Source organism: Colobus angolensis, unplaced genomic scaffold (genome assembly GCF_000951035.1).
Source record: "Colobus angolensis palliatus isolate OR3802 unplaced genomic scaffold, Cang.pa_1.0 Scaffold327, whole genome shotgun sequence".
Lineage (NCBI taxonomy): Eukaryota > Metazoa > Chordata > Mammalia > Primates > Cercopithecidae > Colobus > Colobus angolensis.
The window spans coordinates 486,860-505,767 of NW_012116566.1; the positions used below are offsets into that span (position 1 = coordinate 486,860).

At 48.4% G+C, this 18,908-nt stretch overlaps 1 protein-coding gene across 1 annotated transcript in view; it reads left to right on the forward strand.

Annotated features, from left to right (window-relative positions):
• Positions 1 to 18,014, forward strand: part of ANKH (ANKH inorganic pyrophosphate transport regulator) — a 166,416-nt gene extending 148,402 nt beyond the window's left edge. The window contains exons 9-12 of the mRNA XM_011951762.1: positions 10,346 to 10,475; positions 13,601 to 13,724; positions 14,291 to 14,390; positions 15,954 to 18,014. Coding sequence (XP_011807152.1) covers positions 10,346 to 10,475; positions 13,601 to 13,724; positions 14,291 to 14,390; positions 15,954 to 16,067 — 468 coding nt within the window. The 3' untranslated portion in view covers positions 16,068 to 18,014. The remainder of the gene's footprint in view (positions 1 to 10,345; positions 10,476 to 13,600; positions 13,725 to 14,290; positions 14,391 to 15,953) is intronic.
• Positions 18,015 to 18,908: the final 894 nt, after the last annotated feature.

The following is an 18,908-nucleotide window of genomic DNA, read 5'->3' on the forward strand; positions in this document are numbered from 1 at the left end:
TTCCGGGGAGAAACTTTGTCAGGGAGAAGGGATTAGGTTGGAGGCTGCCAGAGAGGAGAGGGGCTTAGTGGCCTGGTCAGGTCCCCTCCTTGCGGCTGTTTCTGTAGAACCCAGCATGGTCAGGTCCCCTCCTTGCTGCTGTTTCTGTAGAATCCCAGCACGGATCACAGCACAGCGGGCTGCTTCTGTTGGGCTCCACCGCCTGTCGGAGGGAAGTAGGTGCCATCCCAGAGCAGGCGCCCCCGTGGAACTGAGGATAAAGGTGTTTAGTGTTTAAAACATCTTCGTCCTAAAGCTTCAGAACTTCAGGCCGCAGAGAAAGCAACTCGGGAGGGAAAGAAAACAAAGAGCGGCGGCATCAGAAAAGGAAGCAGCCTAAAGAATCCACTCTGTCCGGGTCTTTCTCTTGGACACACTGAGCTAACACCTCTCTGTGCTTGCTGGGAAGCACCATTCCCAAAGCTAGAAACCAGAATTCTGGCTCCGCCCCTTTTCTCCCCACCAGAGCCTGCCCCACCACTGCAAGGTGGCAGGTCACAGATGGGTTCAGTATTTACAGTGTCCCCCATCCCAGTGGAACCCAGGCTCTGGACACCTCTTCTTGGAAGGTGCAGCTGGCAGATAGAGGTGGAGGCACAGGCAAAGGAAACGCCTCCTAGAAGTCAGAGGTTTGGGTCTGGTACTGCCTCTCGCATCCTCAATTTCCTCAATTAGAATACCTTTTTTTTTGGTCAGGCGCAGTGGCACACGCCTGTAATCCCAGCAGTTTGGGAGACCGAGGCGGGTGAATCACCTGAGGTCGGGAGTTCGAGACCAGCCTGACCAACATGGAGAAACCCCGTCTCTACTAAAAATACAAAATTCGCCGGGCATGGTGGTGTGTGCCTGTAATCCCAGCTAGTCGGGAGGCTGAGGTAGGAGAATTGCTTGAGCCCGGAAGGCAGAGGTTGCAGTGAGCCAAGATCGTGCCACTGCACTCCAGCCTGGCTGACAGAGCGAGACTACCTCCAAAAAAAAAAAAAAAAGGACTTCTTTTTCATCATTTCGGGGCCAGTTTTGCACCTCGCAGGTCAGGATGGGCTCCTCCACTCCCATTTTTACCTACTGTCCATGTGTAATGGAGAGGCCTTCTGTGCCCTGGTGAGCTTGTCCTGCTCCTGTCTTGCCACTGCTTGGGCTAGCACCCCAAGGATTCCATCTTTTTGGTTGCACACCATTATTTGCAGCTGCATCTCAGTAAAGTATGTTAGTTCTGAGTCCTTCTGTCATGTGCTAGAAGGCAACAGAATCTGAGCTTGTAGTAAAACTCACCATCCAATAGGACTTTGTCCGGCTGGCCCTGTGTTCCAAGTTAGAAATTCCGTTCATGAGAATGACCCTGTCTCACCTTCCTGTGGCAACCTTCCCTCAAGCCATAGCTGTCACTCAGCCCTCTTGGGCGGATCCTACAGGCCACATCCAGCGGTGGTACCATGCTGACCCTTTGTCTGGAACAAAGACGGCCTGTTTGAGGCTTTGTTAATGCTGGGCCACCCAACCCCCACAACATGAGGTGGAGACTGCCGCCCCATTGTTCCCGGCTCCACTGGAAGAAAATGCCTCTCTTGTGCATGGGGGATGAAAAAAGAACCAAAGGTGAATTAATGGAATTCAACACTTTCCCATTTGATGCCCCTCACAGTACCCTTGGGCCTGAGCGATTCAGCAGCGTAGAGCATCTCCGAAACAGGGAGAAAGCAGGGCTTCTGCGGCCCCAAGGCCTGGATTGAACTCTTGCCCCTGCCTCTTTACCAGACGGTGACCTGGGGCAAGTCACGCAGTCCCTGTAGGCCCTGTGTCCTCCTCAACTAATAAGGCATCTATCTGGGGAGTGTATGAAGATGAAATGGAATCACATACGGAGGGCTGTTGGCACATAGTGAGTGACTGGTGAGAATGAGTTCCTTCCCTCTGCCTTCCCTCCGCACTTCTGTCTGGAAGCTTCAGGAATCCAGCATTTGCTCTTTGTGTCAGCACGTGTAGCAGATTTGAGGGGTTGATTGGTTTATTTTGGGGGAATTTAGGTGAGATGAAGACAATAAAGGCTAGTCCCTAAAACTCTACCTAAGCCCTCATAAGAAGACACCAGGGCAGTTGCACATGTGTCATTTAAACAACGAGCAAATGAACGGAGTGTGCTGTTATAAGCAGGTTCCAAATGTTTTAAATTTTTTTTTAATTGTAGAAAAATACACATACAATGTACCAACCTCACCATTTTTAAAGGGCCAGTGAAGTCCATTCACATTGCTGCTTGTCATCACCATCTGTCCACAACTGGGTTGCAAAACTGAAACTCTACACCCATTAAACAGTCACTCCCCATGTCCCCTTCCCCCAGCCCCAAATTCCAAGTTGACTATTAATAGTCAAGGAGAAGGAAAGGCTAAACAGAAGCTGGAGTGTGGAACTTTCTCAATAGTCTTCAGATCCTGTGAGAAAAACCAGGAAAGGATTAAAGCTGCAGAGAAAAGGAATAGGAGTTGGACAACCCTCTGCGGGCTTGGTGCATGGCGCCCCCTGCTGTTTGAGGTACGGCATTACTAGGAATTAGTAAGTCATCTTAGATACCTGAAAGACAGTTTGCTGTCCTGCAGTATGTGCATTTGGCAATTTCATTAAACCTAGATGATAGCAGGGATGATTTAGTTTTCATATTCTTCAAAAAGCTGATTATAAAACTCTATCTGAAAAATGTTGATTTTTTTTACCATGAATATGCTGTAACAGTTGATGATTGCATCAACTCCTTAAATATTCAAGATAGATTTATAATAATTATTATGACTATCAACAAGCCAGATGGAAGGTATCAAATTCTACATAAACACTTTGTAATATGTTCTTCCAAGCTCCTTAGCTTAGAAAACCAAGCTCTGTTTCTCTCAGTAATAGATGTCATTTACTTTCATCTACTGTAAATGTAAGTTGTGGTTTGCTCCCCCTACGTTAGCCAATTAGAATTTTTACCCCTACGTTAGCCAACTAGAATTTTTCTAGCCTGACCTTAGGTAAAAAGTCCTCCCCGTGTCCCCACTGCCTGTGATGGCAATAATCATTAATCCTCCTATGAGGTTCCCTACTTTCTCTCACTGAGCAAGATGCAGACGTGGAAGCGTCCCTCTCTCCATCGTCCCCTCACACGCTGTCTCAGAAACACGTGGCTTTTCACCCTTCTAAGGACAGGTGAGTCAATCCCAAGAGCCCATTCCTTCTGGCAGTTGCTACAGGTATGCACCCCTTAAGCGCCGATCCCCAGAAATGGGAGTCATTGGCTACTTTCACACATTGCCTGCTTTCACACATTTCACCCTGGTAAAATGGCATTGTTTTTCCTTCTAAATTGGGAATCTGAGAGTGTGTCCTGATGGAATTCCATGTCATTCCATTTTTTTCCTCCTCCTCCTCTTCCTCCTCCTCCTCCTTCTTCTTCCTTCTTCTTCTCCCTCCTTCTCCTCCTCCTTCTCCTTCTTCTTCTTCCCTCTTCCTTCTTCCTTTTTTGTCCTTTAATTTTTGGAGACGACAGAATCTTGTCACTCAGGCTGGAGTACAGTGGCGCGATCTTGGCTCACTGCAGCCTGCAACTTCCTGGGCTCAAGCAACCCTCCTGCCTTAGCCTCCCAAGTATCTGGGATTAAAGGCATGCACCACCACACAGAGCTAAATTTTTTTTGTAGAGATGGGGTCTTGTGTTGCCCCGACTGGTCTCGAACTCCTAGCCTCAAGCAATCCTCCCACCTTGACGTCCCAAAGTGCTGAGATTATAGGCATCAGCCACCATGCCCAGCCCTTCTTTTTTTAATTAACCTTGTTTGTTTGTTTTTTTTAAGAATAACTTCTGATTTACAGAAACATTGTGGAGATGGCGCAGAGTTGCCATAGACCCCTCACCCTCACTCACATTGCTTCACTGTAGCACGCATGTCACAGCCAAGGAGCCAGCCCTGGTGCACGACTGTGAACCAAACTCCATGATTCATTAGGATTTCACTGGTTTGTTTTCTCATGAGCTCTTTCTGTTCCAGGATCTCATCCAAGACACCACATTATGTCTAGTCATCTTGCCTCCATAGCCTCCTCTGGTCTCTGACAGTTTCTTAGACTTCCCTTGTTTTTAAGGCCTCAACAGTTTTGAGGAGTTCTGGTCGGGTATTTGGTAGAGGGCCCCTCAATGTGCGTTTGTCTGGGGTTTGTCTCGTGGTTAAGACTGGGCTTAGGGATTTGGGGAGGAAGACCACAGAGTCAAAGTGCCACTGTCCTCACATCTTATCGAGGGCACAGACTGTCAACCCGACTTACCACTGTGGATGTTGACCTTGATTGCATGGCTGAGTTCATGTCTGCCGCGTTCCTCTGCTGCCAGGACGCATTTCCTGTCTCCCCACTGCGCTCTTCAGAAGGAAGTTCCTCCAAAGGAGCGGGAAGGTCTACCCACCGTAGAGGGGAGCAGCTAATGAATTATTTAGGGTTCTGTGCAGGACATTTGTCCCTTCTCTGCCATTTTTAAATTTCTATCCCTGTGGACTCATGGATATTTATTTGCTGTTTGAGGATATAATTCAATACTACGGTACTTATTTTGTTGCCCAAAGTGTTTTTGCTTTGGCCATTCGGAAGCTCCTTCTGCCTGGCTTCTGTGTCTCTTTGCCGTGTTCCTCTTTTATTTTGGGGCACGTCCTTCCTTCTCACGCCACAGATGCTCTGAGCGAATCGTCTTGCATTTTCTCTGTCTTGGTCCTAGAATGAGTCATTTCTCCAAGGCGTCCTGGTTCCTTTTATTGAAGAATAAATAGAAAAACCGAGATCTGGGCACTGGGTGGACTATTCTATTTTGAAGGCTGCGTCCTGATGAGAGAATATTGACAGGAAACTCGACAGCAGAAAACCCACCTCTGCAGCTGCTCAGAGGAACAACTCTTGTTCATTGATGGGAGATTATTAGGGTTGTGTTCTGCTTTGGAAAAGTCCACGTCATTAGGCTCTGCAAATATTTGAGGAACACAGCACGTCATGGTCAACTGGGAGGCATGTTCTACGTTGAGACTACTCTGGGTGAACTCATTAAGATGACATTGTTCCTGAAATACTCTTTGTCAAGGGAACTTCTAAAGTTTCCTGTTTTTTCAAATGGACTGGTTAAATGTAATCTGATTATTATGCTAGGGCTCAGTACTTTGCTTCGGGAAAGCTCACCTGCAGATAGGTATTACAGCTTTTAATAAACACCATACCCACTGTTTTTTTTTTTTTTTTTTTTTTTGAGACGGAGTCTCGCTCTGTCGCCCAGGCTGGAGTGCAGTGGCCCGATCTTGGCTCACTGCAAGCTCCGCCTCCCAGGTTCACGCCATTCTCCCGCCTCAGCCTCCCGAGTAGCTGGGACTATAGGCATCTGACACCACGCTCGGCTAATGTTTTGTATTTTTCCTAGAGATGGGGTTTCACTGTGTTTGCCAGGATGGTCTCGATCTCCTAACCTTGTGATCCGCCCACCTTGGCCTGCCAAAGTGCTGGGATTACAGGTGTAAGCCAATGCACCTGGCCCGCCATATCCACTTCTAAGTTAAATGTATTCCTTTCTAAGTTATATGTATACCTAAGTTGTATATGCAAGAAATAACCACTCATTGAAAAGCTTGTTGAAAAGTGAAGTGGCATTTTCCTACTGGAAGCATAGCAAGAGCTTCAGAGACTTCAGGGAGGAAGAAAAAGGAGACATTGATAAATGTGGCATTCCTTTCCTTTAGTTATCTGTGACTGTTCAAACCCCAGATCAGACTAACCGCTTCCAGTTCCGATACCCCGTGAAGACCCAGTCTGGGCTGTAGGTGTGTGTGGTTGAAACTGAAGACGCACCTCTGTTGGCACATGGCCTTGATAAGGGGCGTGTAGGGTGTGCTCAGCAGAGACAGAGCCAGATAAAGAACAGAGGGACTGAGTGGTGCCAAGTTGGATCATACTGTGGAATTTTAGAAATGGAATATTGAGCCACCATCTCAGGAAGCTCCTACTGGAAATCCATCAAACCTTACCTAACTCCATGGTTGTGTTCAAGGTACCAGAACTGTGGTCACCTACACAGCCTGGCTGATACTGATGTCAATGTGTCAGGTGATGTGGGCACACTCACTATCGTCGTGTCCTCAAACTGGACCCCCCTGCTGCAAAGGTTAACTGATCTTCTACACGGCGGGAAAACGCCTCTGGGTGAACATGACCTGACTGGGGATCCCCGAGCAGGGATTACCTGGCTTGTCTGCCCCAGTGGCCCATTTCTGCCGTCTTTCTCTCTGACGTGCAATTACACCCTCCTTTTTCCTTGGTTCTTGTAACTGAAGAGCCACTTTACAAGGATTTTGCAAAGCCTAGAGAATTGCAACATTTGTGTGAGGCATTATCTCACATTCAGATCATTGCTGGCTGCCAAATAAATAAAGCATGCTCATGGTTCCCCTGGAAGCTTCAGGTTTTTAGCAGTATGTGGCCTAGGGCTCTCTAACCCTTAGATACACACAGAACGGCTCACTTTCTGTAGCTTCTAAGGCACAGAGCCAGCCCAGCCTGTAAGGCAGTCAACCCTTAGCTCCATTCTTTACAGTTTTACTGCTATGGGATATATTGGGGGCCCAATATAAAGCAAAGCTAGAAGCGGGGATGATCCGTGTATTTGTGGGGGTAGGACATGGACGGGGAAATAGTGTTCCAACTCCATGCTCAGTGTTGTTTCGAATTGTAATGTGAAGTTGCCACCACACCAGCGCTATGACTGTGTGTGATGTCTCAGCCATACAGGAAAAGATGACAGGGCCACTTATCCAGGGCATTCAGGCAATAAAGTCCCTGAGCTCCAAGTTGCTAGATCTAAGGAAGTATTTTTTCCTTCATGTCAAAGATGGGGTGTGAGTACTGTCATCAAGCAGTAGGATTCAGTGAGATAGTACCTCTGCCATTTTTGAAAACCAGTGGAATATACTTTGCCAGATGCAGAAAATACATAGGGGAATGGCTCTGTTGCATTTATAAAGTGAAATATATTTATAATAGATCTCCAGTGTATTTTTTTAATATTTCAACATGACATAGTAAATAAAGTGTGGCTAATTCCATGAAACTTAATGTACTCAGAGCCTAAAAGAATGTTATATTCTGAAATTTCAGTGTTCTGTTCTTACACTGTTGTAATTCATTTTAGAATGTATTCAGTTTTATTTTAGAGAAGAATCACTTGCATTTTAAGTAAAGGAGATAAATATTTGATGAAACTGGCAAGTTTTTAACAGAATCTTCCAAAGTGATGTTGTTGGATTTTAAAATTCAGGTTTTTAAAATTAGCACCAAGTTTTCCAAGTCAGCTCTGTAAGGATTGTAACTCGCTGTAGCATGTCCCCAGCCCACCTCTTCAGCGCTGCTCACTTCCACCCTGTCCCTTTCCTGTTCCCAGAGGCACCCCCAACTCTTGATGGATTGTGACTATGATAAACTCTGACACTGAGCCCTGATTCCCTTCCTTTCTCAAACAGCATTGGTTTTTCCTGGACTTAATAATTGTCTCAATTATCATTTTTCTTAGCCTTCTGGGTACTTCTCACTAAGTTATTCCCACATTTTCCCTTCATGGTGTAAATCTCTTTTCAAGTATTCAAGCACACTGGGTAGTTAGCATCTCCCGTAGCCTTTCTCTTCTGGCTCCAGGAAAGATCAACTGACCTGTGGGCCTACCGCAGCCTTCACCTCCGCCCCGGAGATTCCCCTGGCTTTTGTCGTGTGCTTCCCCCACGCCTTGCTCTTTTCCACTCCATGACTCGCTTGCCTTGGCAGAGCAACCCTCACCAATAGCTTCTTGAAAAAGTTTGCTGGGAGGTAAAACTTTTGAGACCTTGAATATTGAAAATATTTTTCTTTTAAACACACTTGAGTGATAGTTTCGTCTAAAGTTCTAGAGTAGAAATCATCTTCCTTCGAAACTTACTGCTCCTTGTCTTCTAGCTTTCAGTGCTACTGAGAACCCTGAGGCCGGCAGCCCATAGGAAGCTGTGTCCCCAGTAGCGTTCGGTGACAAGCCCTGGTGGGGCTTTTCCCATGCACTGCAGCACCTCCCACAACGGGCCCTTTCAGCTCTGAAACTGGTATCTTTCGGTCTCAGACGTTCGCTGTCGCCTCTTTCTGGAAATCCTGTTATTTGGTTGTTGGACTGTTTCTTTAACTCTTCTCCTGTGCTTCATTTGCACGCCTTCGTCCTTCTGCTCCGTCTCTGTGGCAGGCTTCCCTAAACTTATCTCACTGTTAACTCGTGAATTTTCCTTTCTGCTTTTTCTTTCTTGTTCTGTGAATGTCTTTTTTTTTGCGGGGGGAGGGGGGATGGAGTTTCACTTTTGTTGCCCAGGCTGGAGTGCAGTGGCGCCATCTCAGCTCACTGCAACCTCCGCTTCCCGGGTTCGAGCGATTCTCCTGCCTCAGCCTCCCAAGTAGCTGGGATTACAGACATGTGCCACCACGCCCAGTTAATTTTGTATCTTTAGTAGAAACAGGGTTTCTCCATGTTGGCCAGGCTGGTCCTGAACTCCTGACATCAGGTAATCCACCCGCCTCGGCCTCCCAAACTGCCGGGATTACAGCCATGAGCCACAGCGTCCGGCGTGAATGTCTTTTTTATAACATTCTCCTTCTGTTCTTCTTTCATGGGTGCAGTGTCTTCTCCCATCTCTCTGGGGATGTCAGTGGAGAAAAGTTTTCTTTTTTTTTCCCTCTCTCTCTGTATTGTCTTTGTTTCCTCTTAAGTTGCAGTTTTTTTCCATAGTTTTGATCTCACATTGGAGGCCTTTGTCAAAGCCTACTTCTCCCTGGTTGCCTGCTCATTTTGGTAAGTGGGGCTCTGGTTACTAGCTGTAGTAACTCTGCCTTCAACCATGCCAGGTACCCCCCACCCCACCCATTTTACCTTATCCAGAGACTAGGAGTTGATTGGAAGCTGTGAACACCAGGATGAGGTTTCTCACCTGCAAGGGCCTCACTGATGGCTGCTTCATTGGGAGACTCTAATTTTCAGGAACTTGACATCTTTTCTCTTGGGCTGGTCAGATTCCTCAGAGACCATTTCCGGTCTCCTACCTGGGAAGGCCTCAACTGGTTTCCCATGTTCTGGGAGCACAGAAGAGGAAGGAAGCCCGAACATGCAAATGTCATCCTTCTCTATATCCCCCTGTTTTCCATGTACAGATTAAGTATGCCTAATCCAAAAATGGAAAATCCAAAATCTGAAACTTTTGAGCGCTGACATGACTCTCAATGTAAATGTTTATTGGAGCATTCTGGACTCTGTATTTGGGGATTAGGGATGCGTAACCTGCAAGTATAATGCAAATATTCTAAAATCTGAAAACTTCAGAATCCAGAACACTTTTGGTTCCAAGCATTTCAGATAAGGGTTACTCAACCTGTAGTAACTCTGCCCTGGGCCATGCCAGGTACCCCTCTGTTTTACCTCATCTGGAGACTAAACTCCTGTTTCCTGTCAAATTCGGGGAGATGTAGTCGCCAGCTATGCAAGGGGAGCTGTGGATGGATTGCTTACTAACTTGACTTCCAGCCATCCTGCTCTGGACCCCGCCTTCACCCCATCTCTGGAAGGACCTGTGCCTCACTTTCTGATCTGCGGGGAAGGGAGGTGGGGAGAAAGCTCCACTTTCCCCATTGGGTTCAGGATTCCCTTTTCCTGCATCTGTTACATCACTTTACCACCTCCCATCTGCTTTCCAGATTTCCAATTCTGTTGCTGTCTCATCTCTTATTCTTGTAACTAGACTTTAAAAGGTTCATAGGCTGATCCTTACTCTAAACACTAGCATTTCCCTTTTCATTATGTGTGCTGATTCTGTGTGGTTCTGTACACATCCAAGAACTTTCAGGTCTTTTTTTTTCATTTGTTAAAGCTGTAAAAATTATATGAATAAACATGTCCATGCAGAACTGGCCGAGCTGTGTGGCAGTCTCCTTAAGCCGTGCCCCAAAGCACATTGGTTCTGAACGGGCCTGCTCACCCATTCAGAAATAAATGACCCACTCTTGGAGGAGCCACATCTGGTCTGCCATGGGAGTCCCCTGGTTACAGCCATGGCTAATGGACCAGGGCCTCTGTGGTCAGGAGACAGCCAAGCAGGCAGGTGGCAGATCTGGGACCAGCATGCCTGCCACCCAGTCGGGCCAGTTGTCCCCCTTTCGTAACTCTCCAAGGATTGTGCCACACCTGACCTGCTCATTTCACTCGCTTCCACCTTTTCCTCACAACCTGTTCGATGTCTTTCTCCCCCAGCTCTGTTTCGTGATGTTTTGGACACCCAACGTGTCCGAGAAAATCTTGATAGACATCATTGGAGTGGACTTTGCCTTTGCAGAACTCTGTGTTGTTCCTCTGCGGATCTTCTCCTTCTTCCCAGTGCCAGGTAAAGAAAAACAGAACGAAAGAAACATTCCTGTTTATCCTCACGCATAATTAAATCTTTCTTTGGAAATGTTTGCAATCATGTCACCAACACAAATGTAAAATTTCATTATGGCTTAGAAAGATGCACAAACATTAGCCAGTAAGGTGAAAGTTCAAGAAATGAATCAATAGGTATAACTTGTTTTTATATATTTTTTATTTATATATTTATATGTGATTATATTTATATTTGTTTATATTTATATGTTTATATATATTATAAAATATATATATTTTGAGACGGAGTCTCTGGAATGCAGACTGGAATGCAGTAGCGCAATCTCGGCTCACTGTGACCTCTGCCTCCCGGGTTCAAGCACTTCTCCTGTTCAGCCTCCCAAGTAGCTGGGACTACAGGCACCCACCACCACACCCAGCTAATATTTGTATTTTTAGTAGAGATGGGGTTTCACCATGTTGTCCAGGCTGGTCTCGAACTCCTGGCCTCAAGTGCTCCTCTTTGGCGTCCCAAAGTGCTGGGATTACAGGCGTGAGCCACTGCACCTGGCCGTATAACTTGTTTTTAAAAGTGCAGTAATTGCAAAAACAGTAAAAAGAAAGTAGACCCGAAAGGGTAGCCCGTGGAGTTTTGGAGAAAATAAAACTGCTCTCTGTCTTGATTGTGGTGGTGGTTACACAAATGTGTTCATGTATTCAAATTCTCAGAACCGTGCACCAGAAAGCCAGTTTTACAATACGTTAATTTAAAAAGTGAAATGAAAAAAAGAAAAACAGAGTGAGCTTATTGCTAAAGCCTGGGGATATACAAAGACAGAGAAGGACTGCTGGAGAAAGGAAGATTGTAGGGCAACCTGAGGCCAGATGATGGATGGTCAGAAAGGAAACTGCTCATGGCTGAGACAAAAGCCAGTTGGAAAGTTATTACACCAAGCCCATATAGTGGTGTGAGGTGTACAGACAAGAATGAGGTCGTTCTAGATTAAATGAGAAGAGCAGGTTGCAGAATGGTTGATTAGTATGCAACCATTTCCATAGCAGATATGTAGCACATGTATGTCTGTATTGTCATATGGATGTGCTAAGTGCTTGCATAGCCACATTCTTTTTCTGTAAGTAACTCACCAAGCTGCTAACAGTGGTTGCCTGTGGGAAGCAGGACAAGGGCCTGGGAAGTCACCACTGGGAAGAAGACCTTTGTACCCTATTCCCTTTTGTACCTTTTAAATTCTGTACGAGGTGTGTCATCTAGTCAAATATCAGTTTCCCCAAAAGATCCACTTATATCATTAAACTGGGAAGCCAGAATCTACAAAGCCACATGTTAAGAAAGGAGCCAGGGGCCGGGCACAGTGGCTCACACCTGTAATTCCAGCACTTCGGGAATCCGAAGCAGGTGGATCATCTGAGGTCAGGAGTTAGAGACCAGCCTGACCAACATGGTGAAACCCCATCTCCACTAAATACAAAAAATTAGCTGGGCATGGTGGCACACATGCCTGTAATCCCAGCTACTGAGGAGGCGGAGGCAGGAGAATCGCTTGAACCCAGGAGGCGGAGGTTGCAGTGAGCCGAGATTATGCCACTGCACTCCAGCCTATGCAATAGGAGTGAAACTCTGTCTCAAAAAAACAAGAGAAAAAAGAGAAAAAGAAAGGAGCTATTCAGCCCAGGTAGGCCAGAGCTGATGGAGCAGCCCTTGTTCTAAGGCCTTGCAGCATCACTTTCTGGGCTGTGGCAGAAATGGAGAAGTGGCTGGAAGATCACAGCACCGGGATGGCATCTGGACTTGTTGGGTAGATACAGGGTGAACCAAGTTCTGGAAGGTGTCACCATCCAGAAGGAGCTGCACTCGCAGATTGAGACACATGCAGCTAATTTCCTATGGTAGTGACCAGAGGAGGGGCCTGGAGCGCCCCAGCTGGGAGCAGGCTATAGCTGGGTATGCGATTCACCTTTAATCTCCATTTGACTCCACTTTCTTGTCTGTAAGATGAAGGGCTTCCAGACAGCTGCCAGGCCCTGCCACTCTTGGCAATCTGTTGGATTTGGGCTAACCAGTTTAGCATATGCCTGGGACCGACTCTCTCCTTTGGTCAAAAACCTCAGTGGGTCTGTCTGCCTAAGAGAAGAAAATGAGCCTTGTTAGTATTCATATGAGGCTTCCACCCAGAGGAAGGCAGGACGTACTGTTAGACCAAGCAGACGGCAGAGGCTGCCTTCCAAACCAGCATATCCTGGAAAGGAATTTGTATCCCAGGAATGAGCACTTCCTCCTCCAAGAGCTTTTGCCTGGTGCTGTCCACGGGGAGGTGACGGGCCCCTCTCTCTCTTCAAGGAGCAGGCCCTGCCCTGCGCTTCCTCAAGCCTTTCCAGTGTCAGATGGAATCTAGATGCTCAGGGCCTTCCTACTGACAAGGGCGAGCCCCGCGCTCTCCACAGTTCCCGGCTGTCCACCCACGGCCCTCCTGCAGCTCAGAGATCCAGGGAGGAGGCAGGCACGGGGAGGCCACGCAGCCTGTGGTGCAATGGCAGCGCACCAACGAGGGCCACAGCATCAGGAGAGGGAGAAAGGGAAGTGACCTCGGTGGAAGTGGTCAGGACCAGCTCAGGGAAGGAACAAAGGGAAGTGGGGACGTGCAGCTTCCTCCTCCTACCACACTGCTCTGGTCTCCATACCTCTGACCGCAGGCAGGGAAGATGACTTCTGGTGCCAGCTTTTCTGCTCACCCAGCGTTACACCAGAGTGCTGTCGTATTGCCACTTTTCTCTGAGTGTTCTCTTCTAGAGGTGGATGATCGAGGGCGAGGCTGGGCAAGTGTAGGGACAGGACTGGACAGGAGCAGCTAGGCTGCCTGGAAGATGCTGTCCCAGTGGAGCAAGGAGCCGGCCGGTCCCCAGCCGTTTAGACCCAAAGGGCTGTGAGGAGGCGGGGAGCCGAGGCCGGCCTAGGCTCAGGAGCAGGGATGGGGAGCCCTGGCAGGAAGACGGGGTGGCCAGAGGCTCAGCAGCAAGACCAGGGTCCCAGGCAGCCTCTGGCTCTCGCACGTGCTGCCCTGGTCCAGAGGCAGCAGGATGGGGAGGGGACGCGGGCACGCCTGACGAGTCCTTTGCTCCTCCCCACAGTCACAGTGAGGGCGCATCTCACTGGGTGGCTGATGACGCTGAAGAAAACCTTCGTCCTGGCCCCGAGCTCTGTGCTGCGGATCATTGTCCTCATCGCCAGCCTCGTGGTCCTGCCCTACCTGGGGTATGTCGTCAGGGAGTTTGGGGCTGTGGGTCCTTCTGCCCCTTCAATGCTGTGCCCAGAGGTTTAAGGTCTGCGTTTCCACGGGAAAGCCCCAGGCCTGTCTAGAATCGGAAATTCAGAATGATGTTTTGTGTGTCTGCCCAGGCACCAGGTGGAGGCTCTTGGGATCCATTCAAGAAAAGGGCTTTTGGGGTCAGGCCCAGACACGAGTAATAGCCACTGAGCTCCTGCTGGGGTGTGGCTGGCCCTGCACGGGCTCGAGTGTATGCTGGACGTGAAAACCAGAAGAGAAGAAGGATATGGTCCCCGCGCTCAGAGAGCTCCCAGTGTCCTGGGAGGGTAGGAAGGGCTGTGGGGTCCGTGTGCTGTAGGATCCATGTGCTGCGGGAGGGAGGCGGCCCAACCCCGAGTTCCCGGTTCCCCTCACACATTAGGTTATTAGATGGAGAACACCGCTGCTCTCAGCCGTCTCGAGGCTACACTTATACTTTCCTGGGTTTTGGCATGGACGGTTGTGCCTTGACTTGGCCTTAACAGACGAATCGCCTTTGTGTTCTCATCTGCAGGGTGCACGGTGCAACCCTGGGTGTGGGCTCCCTCCTGGCGGGCTTTGTTGGAGAATCCACCATGGTCGCCATCGCCGCGTGCTATGTCTACCGGAAGCAGGTGAGACAGCCACACCGGGAGCCTCCTCCCGGGTGCATCCTCCTGGGTGCAGGAGAACCTGAGCAGCCACTGACCAGAGTTGGATGGTGGCACTCATCAGTGGGGGATCCTTGGTGACCTTGCCCAGTCTCGTGGCTTAGGGTGGCTGGAAGCCTAATGGGAGTGGGGTAAGAGAAAAGGGGAAAAGCTGAAGGCAGCAAGTAGAGACAGTCCCTTTGAAGAGTTTTGCTCCAAAGAAGAGAGAGCTGTGGACATGGATTTCAGAAAGCCAGCGAAGACGGGGCAAAGTTCAGCCTATGGCTTGCTTTGGGGAATGACCCACAGACAGGCGATGCTGCCAATGGGAGAGGGGACAGTGATATGAATGTGTCTGTGCACACGAGGACCAGGCAGCCCAAGCCAGGACTCAGGCAGCCTCTCCGGTCACGGGCGGAGCAGAGATGCAGTCCGAGAGCTTGCGCAAGGGCCTTTCTGATCGCTTTTGTTTTTCTCAGTGAAATAGGAAGCCAGATCGTCATCTGAGAAAAGGGAGGTGTTGGAGGGTGGAAGACCGAGGACACATGGGTGGGGAAGCAGTTGGCCAGGAGAATGGCAAAGTGAACAGGCCGGGGCAGCAGGGTGACGGCCAGGCCACTCAGAGGGCCTGCTCACAGTGCGTGACGCGCATCTCAGGACACTGGCTGTCCCCTGCCGTTGGGTTTTCCCAGCCATGGCAGCTGAGTGGTGTGGACTGAGATGGTAGAGATCTGAACCTCAGCACAGGTGGCGCTTTGCCTGGCAAATATGATGGAAGAAAAGCAGGGTAGGGAAATGGTCATTACTGAGCATGTCATGTAAGCTGAGGAGAGAGGGGAGGGAGGACATCGAGAAGGTGGCCACAGTGAAGGGCTGGTGGGATCCGTGGATGGGGAACCAGCGGGGTTAGCAAGCGGGGTTAGCAGACAGAGGACAGTGTCTTTGCCTTGGCCTGTTGGTGGTGCCCAACATGTCGATAATGGCAAGTTCTGCAGTGACCTAGGAGTGGCTGAAGTGGGGCTGGGGCTGTGAACCTGATCCCTGAGAGGCCATTTATTGTAAGAACAGGCAACATGGCAGGGAAGTGACCAGGAATTAGGACAGGCAGTAAGTGGGAGAGAATGACAGCAAGCCTGGAGCTGTCCCAGAGGTGACTGACGGAGGCCGTACAAGGTGGAATATTCTGATAACGTGAGATTCCAAGCTTGAGGCTTTAGGGACGAGGAAGGAAAAGAATCTGCAGGTGACTGAGGAGTCGGGGAGAGCAGAGGCCTCACTGGAAAGGGCAGCAGGGGTGGGCTGTCTGGGGCGGGGCGGGGACAGTGTCCTCCGAAGTGCCTGCCTAGCTCAGTGGCAGGCGCACAGACACGAAATTGCAAGGAACACGCTGAACTAAGATGCAAAAGAGGTGAGGCCACCCCAACCATAAGAAGGTTTAAGCCTACAGCGGAGGGTCCCCCAAGACCCTGGTGGTGTCCCCCTGCTCGTGGTTCTGCTGTGCATTGTCCCCGTCCACAGCCCCACACTGATGAGTCTTCTTTGATCTAGAAAAAGAAGATGGAGAACGAGTCGGCCACGGAGGGGGAAGACTCCGCCATGACGGACATGCCTCCAACAGAGGAGGTGACCGACATCGTGGAAATGAGAGAGGAGAATGAATAAGGCATGGGACGCCATGGGCACTGCAGGGACAGTCAGGATGACACTTCGGCATCATCTCTTCCCTCTTCCGTCGTATTTTGTTCCCTTTTTTGTTTTGTTTTGGTGATGAAAGAGGCCTTGATTTAAAGGTTTCGTGTCAATTCTCTAGCATACTGAGTATGCTCACACTGACGGGGGGACCTGGTGAATGGTCTTCACTGTTGCTATGTCAAAACAAGCGCAACAACTGACTTCATGCCCTGCCTCACGAAAACCCAGAAGACACAGCTCGACGGTGTGTCCTCCTCCCCTGGACAATCTCCTCTTGGAACCAAAGGACTGCAGCTGTGCCGTCACCTCTCGGCCACCCCGCACAGCAGGCCACAGACTCTCCCGTCCCTCTTCATCGCTCTTAAGATTATCAACAGGTTAAAACTCAGCTTCCTTTGATTTGCTTCCCGTTGACATGGCTGTACAAAGAGATGGAGCCCTGGTGGCCTCTTAAATTTCCCTTCCGCCACGGAGTTCGAACCCATCTACTCCACATATGCAGGAGGCGGGCGGGCAGGCTGCAGCCCAGAGTCCCCGTTCACACTGAGGAACGGGGAGACCTGTGACCACAGCGGGCTGACAGACAGACGGACATAATCTCCCGTAGAAAGGTTTGAAATGCCCCGGGGGCAGCAAACTGACACGGCTGAATGATAGCATATCACTCTGCGTTCTCCTAGATCCGAGCGAGCTGTCAGTTCTCACCCCCACCACCGTGTATATACATGAGCTAACTTTTTTAAGTTGTCACAAAAGCGCATCTCCAGATTCCAGCCCCTGCCGCATGACTTTTCCTGAAGGCTTGCTTTTCCCTCGCCCTTCCTGAAGGTCGCACTAGAGCGAGTCACATGGAGCGTTCTAACTTTGCATTTTACTTTTTACAGTGAACTGAAGCTTGAAGTCTCATCCAGCATTCTAATGCCAGGTTGCTGTAGGGTAACTTTTGAAGTAGATGTATTACCTGGTTCTGCCATCCTTAAGTCATAACTCTGCGGTACAGGTAATTCAGAATGTACTACGGTACTTCCCTCGCACACCATACGATAAAGCAAGACATTTTATAATGATACCAGAGTCACTATGTGGTCCTCCCTGAAATAACGCATTCGAAATCCATGCAGTGCAGTATATTTTTCTAAGTTTTGGAAAGCAGGTTTTTTCCTTTAAAAAATTATAGACACAGTTCACTAAATTGTTGATTTAGTCAAAATTCCTAGACTGAAAGAACCTAAACAAAAAAATATTTTAAAGATATAAATATATGCTGTATATGTTATGTAATTTATTTTAGGCTATAATACATTTCCTATTTTCGCATTTTCAATAAAATGTCTCTAATACAATACGGTGATTGCTTGTGTGCGCAACATACCTGCAGTTGAAACGTATTGTATCAATGAACATTGTACCTTATTTGCAGCAGTTTTATAAAGTCCGTCATTTGCATTTGAATGTAAGGCTTAGTAAATGACAGAACTATTTTTCATTATGGGTAACTGGGGAATAAACGGGTCACTGGAATAGGAATAGAAGTGTAAGCTGGAAGGGCAAAAATGAGAAAGAAAGAAAAAGGTAGGCCCTTTGTGTCTACCATTTTCAGTGCTGTGTGATCATACTGTTCCTCATAGCGAAAAAGAATGCAAGGGCATGAAGTTAGCTGTGAGCATGCCAGGGTTGCATTCACATTCCTGGGTACCCAGTGCCAACGGGGTGTGCCCACATGGGGACATGTCCTTGGTGTGCTTCCTCAGAGTGGCTTTTCCTCCATTAATATATATATATGAGTGCTGAAAACTTAAGTTGCATAGCTGCTTTGCAGTGGTTTCAGAGGCAGATCTGAGAAGATAAAAAAAATCTCAATGTATCAGCTTTTTTTAAAGGATATTACTAGAAAATTAAACAGCAGTATTTTTTAACGTGTGACTCTTTCATGATTCTGGGGTTGGAGCTTAAAGATCCAAATTGAGAAAGCAGGCCAGGCACAGTGGCTCATGCCTGTAATCCCAGCACTTTGGAAGGCCGAGGAGGGTGGAAAACTTAAGGTCAGGAGTTCGAGACCAGCCTGGCCAACATGGCAATACCCCATCTCTACTAAAAATGTAAAAATTAGCTGGGCACTGTGGCACATGCCTGTAATCCCAGCTATTCAGGAGGCAGAGACAGGAGAATCGCTTGATCCCGGGAGGCAGAGGTTGCAGTGAGCCGAGATAGCGCCATTGCACTCCAGCCTGGGTGACAAGAGCAAAACTTCATCCCAAAAAAAGAAAGCAAATCCTTTCCCTCTAAATCCAGGAAGGATCAGTAAGGGCCTCCTCATTATGAGATGAGGAAATATAACTCCAGAGATCCCTTCAGTGATCAAGATCAGTGGGCCATAATATTTGGTTAAGAGTTTTTGAGAACACAGGAAGCAATGCCACACTCAGGCCACCACAACGGAGCTGATTTGGCAGGACTTGTCCAAACCGTTCACCTTAAAGCACGTGATCCTCCTTCATACATTTTCTTCACTTGGGCTGCTTAAGTCACAGCCTAACAACTTCTGAGGCAAAACTGAGAATTGGCATTTTCTCCTGCATTTGTTCTAACCGAGTCCCATCATCCAGCTAGACATGAGAGGAGATCAAACCAGGGAGAGTGACCTTTCTTCTTCCCACTGTTCAGAGTCATTACGGGCAACCTTTTGACTTTTGTGACCAAAGAAACATTCCCCCAAAACATTTATTTTTCATTGCAGGGTGTTCAGCTGACAGCTGCATTTACAAGGGTACCATACCTGTGAGATTCTCACGTCAAAGACCATGGAAAGAC